The 16,875-nt window shown below is 41.0% G+C and overlaps 1 protein-coding gene across 3 annotated transcripts in view; it reads left to right on the top strand.

Moving 5' to 3' along the window:
- OSBPL1A (oxysterol binding protein like 1A) overlaps nt 1-16,875 on the top strand; it is a 259,348-nt gene that overhangs the window by 71,519 nt on the left and 170,954 nt on the right. For all 3 annotated transcript variants that reach the window (XM_066352528.1, XM_066352526.1, XM_066352529.1), the window contains 6 exons: nt 5,377-5,435; nt 5,542-5,586; nt 6,429-6,502; nt 6,614-6,677; nt 14,036-14,134; nt 16,453-16,575. In XM_066352528.1, the coding sequence (XP_066208625.1) occupies nt 5,377-5,435; nt 5,542-5,586; nt 6,429-6,502; nt 6,614-6,677; nt 14,036-14,134; nt 16,453-16,575 (464 nt within the window). The remainder of the gene's footprint in view (nt 1-5,376; nt 5,436-5,541; nt 5,587-6,428; nt 6,503-6,613; nt 6,678-14,035; nt 14,135-16,452; nt 16,576-16,875) is intronic.

The raw sequence follows: 16,875 nt of genomic DNA, 5'->3' as shown, positions 1-16,875 counted from the left end.
GAAGGTTGGTATTTTGTACTCTTCAAGCCCAAGCAAGCACTACTAACTTCAATCGTCAATCTGTTTCTTTTGTTGGTTTTGATATTATTTAACGCTGAGAATAAGGTCTCACAAAAGTACATAGAGGGAAAAATTGTGAGTAAAACCATTGCTATATTTTTCAAGGTGCTAAAAGTGTCTGGTAATCGGTTCCAGGCACTCCAAATTTCCTGTTCGTAGTGGCACTCCTCTTGATTCTCCAAGCGGCACCTTCAGATTCTCAAGCTTTGACCTCAAGTTGACAAACACCTGAGCCCAGATGCTGTCTTGAAATTCTGCAAGTTGCATCTTATGTAAATTAAGATGGCTGCCGCTATTTCTAATGGTGGGAAACGGCACCCATAGCACAGGCCCTCGCCTCTCCCAGCCTCCCCCTCACTTATCTCAGTAATGATGGTCAATTAGAAATCCACACACCCCAGAACAGTAGATTGGATGATGGTTGCTGTGGTTATGTGGTTGCTGGTAATGGCAATCACAGGGCCCCCAGAGATGCGTCCCCTGCGGCATTCTGCTGTTCCCTGCTCTGTCAGCAGGAAGTGAGGTCAAAGATCCCCTAACGGCCTAACCAGAGGTCCCAGAACTAGACGCTCTGTGCCGGAGTTCTGTTGTTTTGGCCTACAGACCTCCAGCACGGAGTGTCTACACTACAGTAAATGTTTTATCCTCGGCTACTGCACCTGGCCGTGCAGAAGCTGAGGATGAAATGTCCTTCTCGGCATGCGGCCCCCTACTTCTCTGGTGAGCGGCCGCGTGTCATCAAAAATGGCTATATGGGTCAGTGCTGACCTGAATGTCACAGGTTCGCCATCATGGCCCTAGAGCAAAGGGCAAACATGCACAAGGACAAACACGTGTGAGACCTCTGGGGTAGGAGAGCAGCTGACATATCTGAAGAAGGACAAAGTTCCCAGGGCCGGGTGGTGGGGGGGCTGTTGAGGGGCTGTAACCTCTGAAAAGGAGCCAGAGGCCCAGCCCTGTGTGTGGGTGTGGTTGGAAGATTGGAGGCAGGAAAAGGGATATGAGAGTGTTGGTTAGGTAGGATGTGACACGTTTGCTAATCTTTATCTTTATACTTACCCTTTACTGCCCAATCTTTCCCTTTCCATTGTTTTGTTATGCCTTCTTCATACATTTGAAGAATTTATTTTTGTGTTTTCTGTTCTTTCATTGCCTCATCTGTTTCTTCCTTTGCCAGTAGTGCACTTTTAATGATTGTTTTTGTAATGTTTTAATATCAGATAAGGTTTTCCCTTTACTAGTCTCCTTTTTGAGGATTTTCTTGGACATTTTTAATTCTGTGTTCATCCACATGGCATTTATAATAATTTTCATAGGCTCTTAGCAAAAATACGGTTGACATTTAATTGAAATTGCATTCCATGTAAATTAATTTGAGGAGTGTTGACATTTTTACTTAGTTTTTTCATTAAGGGAAAAATCTGTCGTGCAGAATTTACCTATTGGATCATTTGTGTTTGTTAGCTTATTCTGTGTGGTTGATAGGAGAGGTGGTGCAGTTTTGAAATGACTGGTGTGGTGCCCATCCGGGTAGGGAGGCTGTTTCATTCTGTTCAAAGGCATTTTGTTGAATTCTGTGTGCTGGACACTTTTGGCGTTGAATGCAGAAATAAAGGCTCTGTACTGGGAATTCAGCTTGTTGGCAGGAGTTCAGGATTTATTTCTGGTATTAGGGCAGAATTCTATGAAAGAAGTCACACTGTTGTCCTCCTTCCTGCCTGAAGGAATAATTTCTCAAATTATTGCCCTGTAGATAGAATGAGAATAACAGAACTGGCAGACCTTTTTATTGGACATCTTCCTACGTGTTAGCTAGAAAACCCAAAGTGATTATTAATTTCTCAGTTAACATGATAAGAAGTTTTTTCCGTACTAAAGAATATGTGGGCCCTGGCCGGTTGGCTCAGCGGTAGAGCGTCAGCCTGGCGTGCGGGGGACCCGGGTTTGATTCCCGGCCAGGGCACATAGGAGAAGCGCCCATTTGCTTCTCCACCTCCACCCCCTCCTTCCTCTCTGTCTCTCTCTTTCCCTCCCACAGCCAAGGCTCCATTGGAGCAGGGATGGCCCGGGCGCTGGGGATGGCTCCTTGGCCGCTGCCCCAGGCGCTGGAGTGGCTCTGGTCACGGCAGAGCGACACCCCGGAGGGGCAGAGCATCGCCCCCTGGTGGGCAGAGCGGCGCCCCTGGTGGGCATGCCGGGTGGATCCCAGTCGGGCGCATGCGGGAGTCTGTCTGACTGTCTCTCCCCATTTCCAGCTTCAGAAAAAATAAAAATAATAATAATAAAAAGACTATGTGGTCAGCCCCAGTGTTAACCCTCAGTAGTTCTATAACTACCTCTAAGATAAAACTTCAACTCATGAACCTCTCTCTATATTTACTGCTGTCTGCATTTTGCGGACTCTCTAGTCCAGACCACCAGTAACTTTTACCTGGAGACAGTTATTTGTTTGTGACTGTTATCCTTGCTTTTCTCTTGCCCACATTTAGAAGCCGTTTTCTACATAGCAGCCACAGTGAAATTTAAAAAAAAATTTATTATAGAAATTATCAAAGCTTAAGAAAATTTAACAGTGTAATGAATTGATGTACACATCACCTTCTTTCAGGAATTATCAATAATGATTACCCTCTTAACATGTTTTTCCTCTATACATATATTTATAAAAGATAACAGCTCCTTTAAAGAAAACTATGGCCCTGTGCTAGTTGCACAACTCTGTGAATATACTAAGTGGCATTGAAGTAGACACTTTCAGTGAAGGAATTGTATGGTTTGTGAATTATACTTTGATAGAGCTATTAAAAACATAGCCATGATAGCATTATCCTATTATAATTTTTAAAAATTATCAAATAGCCAAAGTTAACATTTCCCTATTATCTTACAATTTTTTAAACACTTTGACAGAGTTTTAAACATGTCAGATTATGTTTTTCTTCTAGTTAACATCCTTCAGTGGCTTTATATCCTATTGAGAATAAAACTCCTTATACTGGTTCATAAAGTTCTGACCTACAAAGCCCTTACATAGTGTGGCTCTGTCTACTTCTCTGACTGTATCACCTGCCCACTAAACAGTACCTACCTCAGGGCCTTTGCATTAGCTGTTCCCTCTGTTAGAATGCCTTTCCCCTGTGTTTTCAGGAGGTTTGATTCTTCCTTTAAATTTAAACATTCCTTCCTCTGAGGCCTTCGCTGACTGGTCCTCCAATCTCCAGTCTGAACTGTTCTCCCAGTCATTCTCTATAAAACCAGTTACTTAAAAAATATTAGTATGGCATGGTTTATTATGTGCTCTATATCCTTTTTTTTTTTTTTCATTTTTCTGAAGCTGGAAACGGGGAGAGACAGTCAGACAGACTCCCGCATGCGCCCGACCGGGATCCACCCGGCACGCCCACCATGGGGCGACGCTCTGCCCACCAGGGGGCGATGCTCTGCCCATCCTGGGCGTCGCCATATTGCGACCAGAGCCACTCTAGCGCCTGGGGCAGAGGCCACAGAGCCATCCCCAGCGCCCGGGCCATCTTTGCTCCAATGGAGCCTTGGCTGTGGGAGGGGAAGAGAGAGACAGAGAGGAAAGTGCGGCGGAGGGGTGGAGAAGCAAATGGGCGCTTTTCCTGTGTGCCCTGGCCGGGAATCGAACCCGGGTCCTCCGCACGCTAGGCCGACGCTCTACCGCTGAGCCAACCGGCCAGGGCCTATATCCTTTTTTATTTATTGTGTTTTTTTTCTTTATCCATACTCCCCCATTTTTTGTTTCATATTCACCATTAAGTCCTCGGTGCTTAAAATATCAATTGATGCATAATGGACTCTGATTAGGAGATATTTATACAAAAAATTGCCCAACACATACCAGGTGTCTGAGTTGTATACAAAGGTTTTTGTACATTGAGGCCTGCGCAGGTCCCAACCTGTCTGTGGTTTGGGGTTGCTACCTGCCTCATACAGCAAAGTAGAGGCTTGTCCTCTGGGAAGACAGAGTCGTCTTCTCCTCTGAAGAAGCCTCCTACACAGATGGCCGTGGTGTCATCCAGGGTGGGGGTGGCGGGGTTGAGGCCTCATGAGTCTGGGTCTTCAGTTGAGGTAGAGAAGACAGACAGTGGTTAGAAATAGAAAGTCTGGGTGTTGTTACCTTCAGACACGTCATCCAGCCTGGGCTTCATGATAGTCGAAGGAGAGGAGTCCTTAGTAATAAACTAATATATAGTTTTAAAAAGGTTATTTGTAGAATATATTAACTTAGTGCATAAACAGAGTTTCAGTCTGATAAGCTATTTTTTGTTTTGAAGTTTTATGTGTAGTTTTTGTTTCTCTAGCAATTAGAAGCTACCTGAGGTTGCAAGATTTTTTCCAGCTTGCATCCTCATGTAGTGAGTGCCCTACTCACTTCAGATCTCAGTAAATAACTTTGACAACCAAATTCTGTTTTTTTGTTGCTCGGCAGAGCATAGCGTGCTTGCAGGTGTGAGGTTGGGAAAGTCACCATTGTATCTCGCTTGTCTCATTCTCCATTGTCACGTTTTCCTTTGGTCCTCAGTTGTGGACCGTTACACCCATAGCTTGTGAGTTATCTCTACTGCCAGTTCTCCAGTAAGACAGCTTTATAATGACTACGGTAGACTGGATAAATGGCCCCACAAAGAGGTGATTAGTTAAGTAATTTGAGAGAGGGAGATAATTCTGAAATACCTAGGTGTGCGCAGTGTAATCACACGGTTCTTAAAGGGTGGAGGGAGGAGATTCGGAATATCGAGAGAGAAAAATGTAGGGATGGAAGCAGAGGTTGGAATGATGCGCTTCGCAGCAGAGGGAGGGACCACAAGCAAGGGATGTCTGTCTGTGGGCTGCGGAAGCTGGAAACAGCAAGGAAACCGTTTCTGCCCCGGAGCCCTCAGAGGGCTCCTACCAGCACCTTGCGTTCAGCCCAGCGAAACTAATGTGGGCCGTCTGACCTCGTGAACTGTAAGGGAGTTAATATGTTCTGTGTTAAGCCAGGAGGGTTGTTGGGTAAGCCTGGAAGGTCGTGGTTATTTGTTATATAGCAGCCACAGGAAACTAATAGTGACTTAAGGCAAGAAAGCTTGAATGGTTACAGAACTTGTCCACGTATTGAGGTTAATCTGATTTGCAAGCTTAATAGCTATGCAAAGGAGGCCATAAAGAACTGAGGTGGCAACTCTGGGAAGGTAGTTTTGGGGGAGCAGAAAAAGGTAAAGTTGGTGGAATAATGAAAGAATATTATGTGCTGCAATTGCATTTGTTGTGCAGCTAAGCTCTCGACAGCCATCTTCCTTGTATTCTACATAGATCAGAAACCCCTTGACCTTGCCCAGTGTGCCGAAGTGAAGCATATTCTCAGTAATAAGGTATGTAGTAATAGATTATATTTGCACGATAATTTTTATTTAAAAAATTTTAAATTCACTCTAAAATATATAGAAGCATTTTTAATGAAAAAATGTTTTACCATAGGCCCTCTACAAAGCACTGAAACGATTTGAAGGCCCTCTCTGGAAGGTAGGTTGGAATGTCTTTTTAATTATAAAACTGCAAAGAATTCTCAGGTGTTCTGTTTTTGTTAATTTTTTTTTCAATTATTTCTGAATAATTGAAAATGTGATTAATCATTTTTGGATTTTATAATGCAGCCGTTTTTGTACTGCTGAACTTCATTAGGCTTCCTCCTGTAGCAGTTACTGTCTTTTGTGTTCATGGTCTAACACTTAAGTGACTAAGTTTGTGCAGAACAGAGTGGGGAAAATACGGTTTTTTTCTTACTTAATCATAGAATTATAGTATTGTTTTTGTTATGAACATTAAACCATGGAAGATTTAGGAAGAATTTACTGTTTGAATTGTCACAGAGCACACATAAAAGAACTCTCTGGTTCTAAATATTTATATGCATTTTGGGGTTCAGTTATTTTCTGTAATTAACTGTTTTAGAGCATGGAACTTCTTCTGCACTTGCAAGTACTCCCTCTATACATTTATGCTTACATTGTATAAAATTAGGATAATTCTCTTTTTTTTTAGAAGTTTATTCAAGACTCTGAGGAAATTGTCTTTGAAGCCCACAACTGCTCTATTTCCTGTTAATATCCCTGACCAGTATTGTCAGAACTATGAACTGTGTTCATCGTTGCTCTTCTCAGTATGTCATTTCTTCTGTTCCCTGTCAGCTGTGGTGGTGATGCGTTTTCATTACTGCGCATAGTACTTGAGATCATGTTTGATCACTTTTTAATGTTGAAGTGGTATTGTCTAGTTGAGAGACTCAAGTAGAACTTTCATAACTTATTTACCTCTTCTCAAATATTTGAATCTAGCTTGGAAAATCTTTGTCATTTTTCCCTTAGAGTTCAAGATTTTTTGGCTGGAGATTATTCTGGGTGGTGTTAGAACACGGAGTCCTTTCATGGTATAGGAAGCAGTAAGTATTACGATGGTTTTATTAAATGTCAGCATGTAAATTTTGAAAAATTAAAAAGTTTTCACTTATCTCTTTTCCTTTTACCTTTATAATTTAATATTTATTTTGAAGGCCTGACGCAGCCCGTAAGATTTATCGCCAGGGGTGCAAACACCTCACTCAAGCAGTGTGCACGGTAGGATGACACGCATCTTTTGCTTGAACCGTGAAATCATTTCTGCAAGCGATTACTCTAAATTATTTGTATAGCTGCCTTGTTAAATTTTGGGGTAGAAACTACTTGAGAATAAATAATGCGGTTGACTCACCATTTTAAAACTAATCAACTTTTGTTTATCTTCACATATTATGGGATGAGAGATGAGTGATCCAAAGACATTTATAGGAACTATGTATCATATATGTACAGGGTGGGCTAAAAGTAGGTTTATAGTTGTTCATATGGAAAATAATACAATAATTAATAATATGAGAATAAACTGTTTCACATACAGCTATAAACCTACGTTTGCCTGACCCTGTGTGTGTGTATAGCTTGTGTGTGTCTAGTATATGTATAGTGTGAGTATATATTTACATGTTCATATATGTATATAGGTATTTGTACGTGGGTAACTAAAATTTAAAGCCTGTGTCAAAATTAGGATTCTTAGGGTCTTTGTATTTACTTCTGGCTATTTTACATTTGTCAAGCAGGAGAAAGTCTCAGACTGGAGCCGAGACATGGTCTCCTGTTTCCCACGTCAGTGCTTCAGGCTGTCAGCGAGCCACAGCAGCCCGGCCACTCCTCAGAGCTCGGCGCCTGCCTTTTTCAGTGTGAACACGCTCGGACCAGCAGTGTTCACACCTTAGTTGCGTTCCGCAGCAGTGCAGCCTAATGACACAAGCTGGTCCCTTTCATGTCCTCATACCCCTTCCTCCTCTCATCACATTAGACCAAAGTCCGGGAACCTCCTTCCGGTCTTATCCCTCTAATCTTTTTGTTTCTTCTTGTGATCCAATCCTGGTCATTCTCTTCTGTTCCTGCTCTTTATTCTGCACTCCACAGCCAGGTTTTTCCTCAGTTGGGTTCTTCCTCTTGTCTACCTTAAGCAAAAACCAAACAGGCTGCTTCCCTGTCCTTTTAACATTTCTTGGTTTTTAACTTTTCTGGAATTGATTAGTTCCTGCTCTATTATGCTTCACCTTGTTTTATCATTTTATTCTACTAAGCAACACATAGCAATGCCGACTGATAGAATCTAGGGCATTCGTTATGAGGTTGCTATAAGGCAGGCTCCATTCACTTTCTGATTTTTTAGGTAGAAGCTTAGGCTATTGATTTAAGATCTTTTTCTAATGTAGGTGTTTACAGCTGTGTTTTATTTTTTAAATAAAATGTAAACTACACCACATAAAACCATCTTTAATTTTTTTTTTTTTTTTTTTGTATTTTTCTGAAGCTGGAAACGGGGAGAGACAGTCAGACAGACTCCCGCATGCGCCCGACCGGGATCCACCCAGCACACCCACCAGGGGCGAAGCTCTGCCCACCAGGGGGCAATGCTCTGCCTCTCCGGGGCATCTCTCTGTCGAGACCAGAGCCACTCTAGCGCCTGGGGCAGAGGCCAAGGAGCCATCCCCAGCGCCCGGGCCAACTTTGCTCCAATGGAGCCTTGGCTGCGGGAGGGGAAGAGAGAGACAGAGAGGAAGGAGGGGAGGGTGGAGAAACAAATGGGCGCTTCTCCTATGTGCCCTGGCCGGGAATCGAACCCAGGTCCCCTGCATGCCAGGCTGATGCTCTACCACTGAGCCAACCGGCCAGGGACACCATCTTTAATTTTTAAGTGTACATTAACATTATTTTCACCATCCATCTCCGGATCTCCTTTCGTCTGCCCACACTAAACTCGGTACCCATTCAGCAGCAGTCCCCCATCCTCCCCCAGCCCGAGGCAGCCACCGTTTTGCTTTCTGTGTCTATGAGTTTGACTACTTCAGGTACCTCAGATCAGTGAAGTCATACGATACTTGTTTTTTTTGTGACTGACTGGCTTGTTTCATTTAGCCTAATGCCTTCAAGATCATCCATGTTGTTGTATGTGTCAGAATTTCCTTGCTTTTTTTTTAAAAAAAAAACTTTAATTGTAGTAAAAAAAAGAAAAGCTCATAACAAAATTTTTTATTTATTTATTTTTTTTGTATTTTTCTGCAGCTGGAAACGGGGAGAGACAGACTCCCGTATGCGCCCAACCGGGATCCACCCGGCATGCCCACCAGGGGCGACGTTCTGCCCACCAGGGGGCGATGCTCTGCCCCTCCGGGGCGTCGCTCTGTTGCGACCAGAGCCACTCTAGCGCCTGGGGCAGAGGCCAAGGAGCCATCCCCAGCGCCTGGGCCATCTTTGCTCCAGTGGAGCCTCAGCTGTGGGAGGGGAAGAGAGAGACAGAGAGGAAGGAGAGGGGGAGGGGTGGAGAAGCAGATGGGTGCTTCTCCTGTGTGCCCTGGCCGGGAATCGAACCCAGGACTTCTGCACACCAGGCCGACGCTCTACCACTGAGCCAACCGGCCAGGGCCAGCTCATAACAAAATTTAACGTCTCAACCATTGAGTGTACAGTTCAGGAGCTTTTAACTGTAGCCACATGGGTGTACAGAAACTCTCTGGGGCTTCTTTATCTTGCACAGGCTGAAACTGTTTGCCCATTAAGCGACCCCCTATTCCCCACCCCCTCATCCCCTGGCACCACCATTCATTCTATTTATGTTTCTTTAAATTTGACGTCTTCAGCTACCTCATATAAGTGGAAGCTACAGGATTTGTTCTTTATGACTGGCTTATTTCAGTTAGCATAATATCCTCACGGTTCATCCATGTTGTAGCATGTGACAGGATTTCTTGTTCTAATGCTAGTAATATTCTGTTGGAGATATATGCCACATTTTCTTTCTTCATTTATTCATCAATGGACATTTGGATTACCTCCACCTCTTGGCTGTTGTGAATAATGCTGCCGTAAACATGGATGTGCAAATATCTCTTCATGAACCTGCTTTTAGTTTTTCTGGATATGTACCTAGAAGTGGAACTGCTGGATTATATGGTAGTTCTATTTTTAATTTTTCAAGGAACTTTCATGCTGTTAGCAGTGTACCATGGCTTTAATTTTAGTTTTCCACATTCTCACCAACATTTATTTCCTCCTCTTCCTATTTTTTGTTTTTTTTATATTTTTATTTTTAATCAAGTGAGAGGCAGAGAGACTGATTCCCGCATATGTCCCTACTAGGATTCACCTGACAGTGGCTGTCTGGGACTGATATTCTGCCTATCTGGGGCCACCACTCTGTTGCTCAGCAACCGAGCTATTCCAGCACCTGAAGTGAGGCCATGGAGCCATCCTTAGTGCCCAGGGCCAACTTGCTCATTCAAGCCATGGCTCTGGGAGGAGAAGAAGGTTGGGAGGAGTATAAGGTGGGGAGGGGTAGAGAAGCGAATGGTCACTCTCCTGTGTTCTCTGGGAATTAAACCCAGGACTTAAACACGCTGGGCCAACACTCTATGCTGAGCCAACTGGCCAGGGCCCTAATTGTAGTTTGATTTGCATTTTTAATAATATTGAGACTTTAATACTATGTACATTGTATATTTCTTCATTTATTAAAATCTTTATTTTCTTTTTATAATGTTTTATGACTTTTGTTTCAAATTTTTATTTTCTATTTTTTTGCTATTATATAAATACAAAAATTTTTTTTGATTAGTCAATGTCCTGCAGTGTTGCTAATTCATTTATTCTAGTAACTCCTTTGTAGATTCCTCAGGGCCTCCTATATACATAATTCTGTGTACAAACAAGGATTGTTATAGTTCTTTACAATCCTTATGCCTTTCCTTTTTTAGCCTTGCTTTATTGTATGTAGTAGATAGGACCTTCAGTGCAATTTAAAATAGAATTGGTGAGAGTTGAAATTCTTGTTTTGTTTCTTATGTTAGTTGCAAAGCATTGAGCCTTTTATCATCGAGTTGTTAGCTATAGGTTTTTCATAGATGCCCTTAACCTAGCTTAGGAAGTTCTTTTCGTTTCCTAGTTTACTGAAAGCTCTCATCACAGTAATCTGTTTTATTAAATGCTTTTTCTGTATTATTGAAATGATCATAGGGTTTTATTTATTTATTCTATTAATATGACTAGTTGATAGACTTTAGGATGTTAATAAACCAATTCTCTATATTTTTAATTGAATTTATTGGGGTAATACTGGTTTAACAAAATTTTATAGGTTTCAGGTGCACAGTTCTATAATGCTTCAACTGTACACTATACTGTGTGTTTACCACTCCAATCCTATATTGCTGGAATAAAATCCAGTTGGTCATGATGTATAGGACGGGTCATAATTACAAATTTAATGTCTTTAATTGTTATAGGGCTATTTAAATGATTCTATTTTTGTTTGGGTTGGTGTTTGTAATTTTTGCCCTTCAATAAATTTGTCCACGTTCTTGGTGATTCTGATTTAGCACCATCTTTTTTCCTCTCCCCTTTTACTTAAGCTACTCAATTCTGAAATATTTTCACTTAATCTGGTAAATGGCAACTCTACCATGTCAATTTTGACTTCACTGTTTACTTTGGGCTTAAGATCAAAGAAAAGTCTAGGAAGACCAGGTACTAGAATTATTATTTTTTTAAACTTTATGGACTGAAGTACTTCCTTATCTGTTGAAATAGTCATTGTTTAAGGAAAGAGTAATTATGGTGAGTGGCAAATTACAGAAAAACAGGATATGAAACACAATTTTAGAGTCTGTTTCCTTTTCTTCAGTAAGAAATCAACAAAGAAACTCTCTTAAAAAAAGAATTTCTCTATTTTCTTTAGGTTATCATATCTATTGTTAATATTCCTTATGTTTTTGATGTTTGTGTGATTGGTACTTTGTATCATCTCTCATTTTATATATTGGTTATTTGTGTCTTCTTTTTTTCTTAGATCAGTCTGACTAGCAGTTTATCAATTTCATTAATCTTTTCAAAGAACCAGCTCTTAATTTTATTGTTTTTTCTACTCATTGAGTTTTGTTCTTTTTAAGAAATTTCTTCATGCTTTGGTTTAATTTGCTCTCTTGAATAGTTCCTGAAGGTTGAAGCTTACATTATTGATTGAATTTGTCTACTTTACTAAATACATCCATTTAAAGCTACCCTTTCCCCAGATGACGTCCTTATAATTGCGCATCTGAAACCCATACAATTTTCTTAACCAGTGTTACCCCAATAAATTCAATAAAAAGGAAACGAGCGAAGAAGAAAATAAGAAATCTCTAGTTTCCTCTTTGTTGCTTTCTACTTTCATCCTGCTAATTTTGGTAGATTGTATTTTCATTATCATTTAGTTCAAAATATTTTCTAATTTCTGTTGTGATATCTTCTTTCAACCAGTGAGTATTCAGATATGTTTAATTTTCAAGTAACTGGTGTTTTCCTGATTATCTTGTTTTTTATTTATAATTTAATTTCAGTTTGGTCATTGAACACTTTCTATATGATTTCTTTCTTGTCAAATTTACTGATGCCTGCTTGATGGCTGGCTCTACTTATGGGCTATCCTAGTAAATGCACTTGAAATTAATGTGTATTTTGCTATTGTTGATTGCACTGGCCTGTAAATATTCAGTTGTGGTAGATAGTGTCAGATCTTCTTTGTCTTTGCTGATTTGGGCCAATTGTATTGATTACTGACAGATGGGTGTTAAAAACTCCCACCGTGATTGTGGAATTGTTTATTTCCTGCTCTGGTACTGATCACATCCTTACATATGATAAACTAACCTGTTTATCATTATGTGGTACCTCTGATTATATCCTGTAATACATTTTGTTTAGAAATCGCTTTTGCCTGATATTAATATAACCACTCAGGCCTTCTTATGCTTGTTTGTATAGTGTTGCTTTTTCTGTTTAGGTACTTTCAACCTACCTAAAATTTTGTATTTTCTGTCTTTTGTAAGTAGTGTATATTTGGGTCCTTAGTATGCGTTCTGACAGTTATCACCTTTTAATTAGATTTCATTTGACAATGTGTTCCACTTTCTTCTCCGTGTGTCAGGTAATTTTGGATTGTATCTTTAATATTAATATTATGAATGGGTAGTTCTGGCGATTGTGGAATAATAATTTTTCTCCATCAAATGTTAGGTCCTTTGATTAAGCAGGTCATTTTTTGGCTGGGTTTGGATTGTAAACCATTTCTTGGACAGCAGCCCCAGTCTGCACAGGTTATAGTGAGTGACTGCTCTGAATCGTGTCTGTGCATCAGTTAGAGATGCGAGTAGACGGAGTTTGAGGGTCCCTCCTCTATCTCTTTCCTTTGGGGCATCCCTGACTCTGTTTACTATTTATGGCTCCCGGCTTTCCTTTTCTGATTCCCAAAGGCAGAAAGGCTGGGTTTTTCTACTGGTGCCCTTGCTGTAGTGTCACCATTTGGACTGTGCTTAGTCCCAGGTGAAAAACCTTGGGGATAGGAACTGACTTGCAAAGCTCCTTGTGTTCTTTCTTCCAAAAGAATGTGGCCCACTCCCCCAACTCCCATCAGTCGGTCGTTCATCCTCCAGCTCCTTCAGGTAGTTGCTATTTGCTTTGTGTCTAGGTTTTCTAGTTTCCTGCAGAGGGTGAGCGGGTTGTACGGTCTTGATGCAGAAGTCTATCCTTTTCATTCTTTTTTTTTTCATTTTTCCGAAGCTGGAAACAGGGAGGCAGTCAGACAGACTCCCGCATGCGCCTGACCGGGATCCACCCGGCATGCCCACCAGGGGGCGATGTTCTGCCCTTCTGGGGCGTCACTCTGTTGCATCCAGAGCCATTCTAGCGCCTGAGGCAGAGGCCACAGAGCCATCCCCAGTGCCCGGGCCATCTTTGCTCCAATGGAGCCTCGGCTGCGGGAGGGGAAGAGAGAGACAGAGAGGAAGGAGAGGGGGAGGGGTGGAGAAGCAGATGGATGCTTCTCCTGTGTGCCCTGGCCGGGAATCGAACCTGGGACTCCTGCACACCAGGCCGACGCTCTACCGCTGAGCCAACCGGCCAGGGCCATCCTTTTCATTCTTAAATCCCCTGACTTTTCATATTTTAAAAAGATATAATTATTTTCCCCCTCTTCTTTATCTATCTTATCTACTCATTCTTTTACAGTCAGGTTAAAGATTTTCTATACTTGGCTGAAACAAAAGGTTGAGGACAATGGTGTGAATAAGAAATTGGAGCTGTATTTACAGGATTTTACAGCCCAAGAGCATGCTAAGCTATATTCAATAGAAAGGATAAAACTAAAACTAATGGACTATTAGTATTTACTTTGGGTGGTCAAGAATATAAAAGCCCGAGTTGATAAACTCCAGTGCATTTGACACACCCTGATTTTTATTGATATTTTGAAATGTTATTCTGTTGAATATAATTAAGTCATATTACTAATTTTAAACTTATATATAGATAATTTTAAGGTTCTTTTTTCTGTACATGAGTGGGGTTGTCTTACTGATGTCTTTATATCCAAGGTAAAGTCCACTGATAGCTGCCTCTTCTTTATTAAATGCTTTGATAACACTATTCACGGCTTCCGGGTCCCTAAGAACAGCCTCCAGCAGCCAAGAGAGGTAATTTTATGGATTCATTTATCTTTCATAAAACTCAAAGTACATTTAGAAACATAAAGAATATAAATCCAATATTAACATCCAAAATTTTGTCGATTGTACCTTGTTTTTTTTTTTTTTTTTTGTATTTTTCTGAAGCTAGAATCGGGGAGAGACAGTCATGCACCCGACCGGGATCCACCCGGCACGCCCACCAGGGGGTGACGCTCTGCCCACCAGGGGGCGATGCTCTGCCCCTCCGGGGTGTCGCTTTGTCGCAACCAGAGCCACTCTAGCGCCTGGGGCAGAGGCCGAGGAGCCATCCCCAGCGCCCGGGCCATCTTTGCTCCAATGGAGCCTCACTGCGGGAGGGGAAGAGAGAAACAGAGAGGAAGGAGAGGGGGAGGGGTGCAGAAGCAGATGGGCGCTTCTCCTGTGTGCCCTGGCCGGGAATCGAACCCGGGACCTCTGCACGCCAGGCCGACGCTCTACCACTGAGCCAACCGGCCAGGGCCTCGATTGTACCTTTTTAATGGGGATGATTATAGGAAGCTTTGAAGTTTGACTTATGAATTAGTTCTTTATCAACATGTACCTGTAGGTACCGTATTTCCCCATGTATAAGGCAATCCCATGTATCAGATGCACCTTAATTTTGGGGCATGAAATTTGAAAAGAAAAAAAAGTACTACATAAAGTTATTGAACTCAAGTTTTATTCATCATAAAATGCATACAACTCGTCATCACTGTCAAAACTCCCATCCATTAGCTTGTCCTCATCTGTGTCTGATGATGAATGACTGCCTTCAAGAATGAGTGCAAAAACAAGTGCAAAAAGCGGGAAATGCAAGTAAAAAAAAAAATCTATAACCACCGTATAAGACGTACCCTGTTTTAGACCCCAAATTTTTTGAAAAAAGAGTTGTCTTATATATGGGGAAATACGGTATTTTCTGTTCATAATTTGTTTTGTTTTTACATTTTGACTCTTTTAATGTAAGGGGCCCTTGCTGGTTTTGGGGGAAAAGCCTAAATGATTATTTAGTTTGTCCCCTACATCATTTGTAGGTGAGAAAACTGAGAACAATAAGATTGTTGTACTCTCCTAAGACCTCAAGGTCACATAGCTTGTAAATGACAAAACCTGGGCTGCAGTCCAGCTGTTCTGATTTACTGTAGTGTAGATTCAGTCTTTTTTTTTGGTAAATTGAGCAATAGCAGCAAGCAAGAAAATTGTGATTCATGTGACAAAAATTCACGTTGCAGTTATTTAATGGAGAGTTCATATTCTTTTAGATCAAAGCAGTATTCATAGACATCTCTTGTTTCTTGTAAATTATGTAGTGGGTTGAAAGAATCTATCTTCCAAAGTGGTTAACTTTGGCTCTGCAAAGAACCATGTAAAAGTTCAAATCATGACTGTCCCAACATTTCATAAAATGGTAAGATTTGAGTAATACTATATAAGGAAAGAGGAATAAGTAAGGCAGGTGTTTTTAGGGCAAATATTCTTTTTATGAAGTCACTGATTTTCTAAAAACATAGTAAAAGTTAAAGCATCAGGGTAATTATTGGCTCTATTAAAATGATCTGAGTTTCTTGTGCTTATAATTTTTTTTTTTTGTATTTTTCTGAAGTGAGAAGCAGGGATGCAGAGAGACAGACTCCTGCATGCGCCTGACTGGGATCCACCCAGCAAGCCCACCAGGGAGCATTGCTCCATTGCAACTGGAACCATTTTAGGGCCTGAGGAAGAGGTCATAGAGCCATCCTCAGTGCCCAGGCCAAATTTGCTCCAGTGGATCCTTGGCTGCGGGAGGGGAAGAGAGAGATAGAGAGAAAGGAAAGGGGGAAGGGTGGAGAAGCAGATGGGCGTTTTTCCTGTGTGCCCTAGCCAGGAATCGAACCTGGGACTTCCACACGCCTGGCCAATGCTCTAGCCAATCAGGGCCCTCTTGTGCTTATAATTTGATTGGAAGTTAGTAAAATTGTTTTTAGATATATTATTATAACTTATTCAACAGTTTTGAGAACCTAGATTTTTAAGTGAAAAATCCTTCACCCATTACTTAGCTTTTAGGTCTTGGAGTATTAATAAATATATAAATTTATAGATAATATTTTTAGATAATATTTTTAAAGCACTGGAAATTTTTTTTATCTAGACATGTCATGAATAAGAGATGTACTGTGTATCCTTTTATTGTTGGGTTTGTTGTTTCTTTTTAAGGCTATAATATTTTTTTCTCCATGTAAACTTTATGCTTTTCAGATCATTGTCATATTACCTCTTTTGAGTAAAAATAGATTTTTCTTTAAATATTTGGATTATTTCAGGACTGGCTGGAAGCAATAGAAGAGCATTCTGCTTATAGCACTCACTACTGTTCCCAGGACCAATTGACTGATGATGAAGAGGAAGATGCCATTTCTGCTGTGGACTTAAAGGAAGCCGTAGAGGTAAATAGGAAAGCTTAACCTGCCCTTGGTAGCAAACCCTGTCATTCAGGTTTTACCATGAATTTGAAAATTTTTTTAATGTGAGATTTTGAAATTTTGAGTTTTGACATGGAGATAGTATTGCTCTTTGACCAGTAATATTGTATTCCTATTTATAATGTCTGTTATGATAATGCCATCAAATGTCTCTATGAGCCTTAAAGGTGTGGGCATGTGCCTGTATATATCTTTTTTTTGTTGAAATTTTTACATTCCCATAATTAGAGTGTTTTATTCTATTTCAAACTCCTGCCTGCAGGG

Source organism: Saccopteryx leptura, chromosome 11 (genome assembly GCF_036850995.1).
Source record: "Saccopteryx leptura isolate mSacLep1 chromosome 11, mSacLep1_pri_phased_curated, whole genome shotgun sequence".
In the NCBI taxonomy this organism is placed as follows: Eukaryota; Metazoa; Chordata; class Mammalia; order Chiroptera; family Emballonuridae; genus Saccopteryx; species Saccopteryx leptura.
Note: the sequence above shows the minus strand (reverse complement) of the source record. Positions and strands in the feature narration are given on the sequence as shown.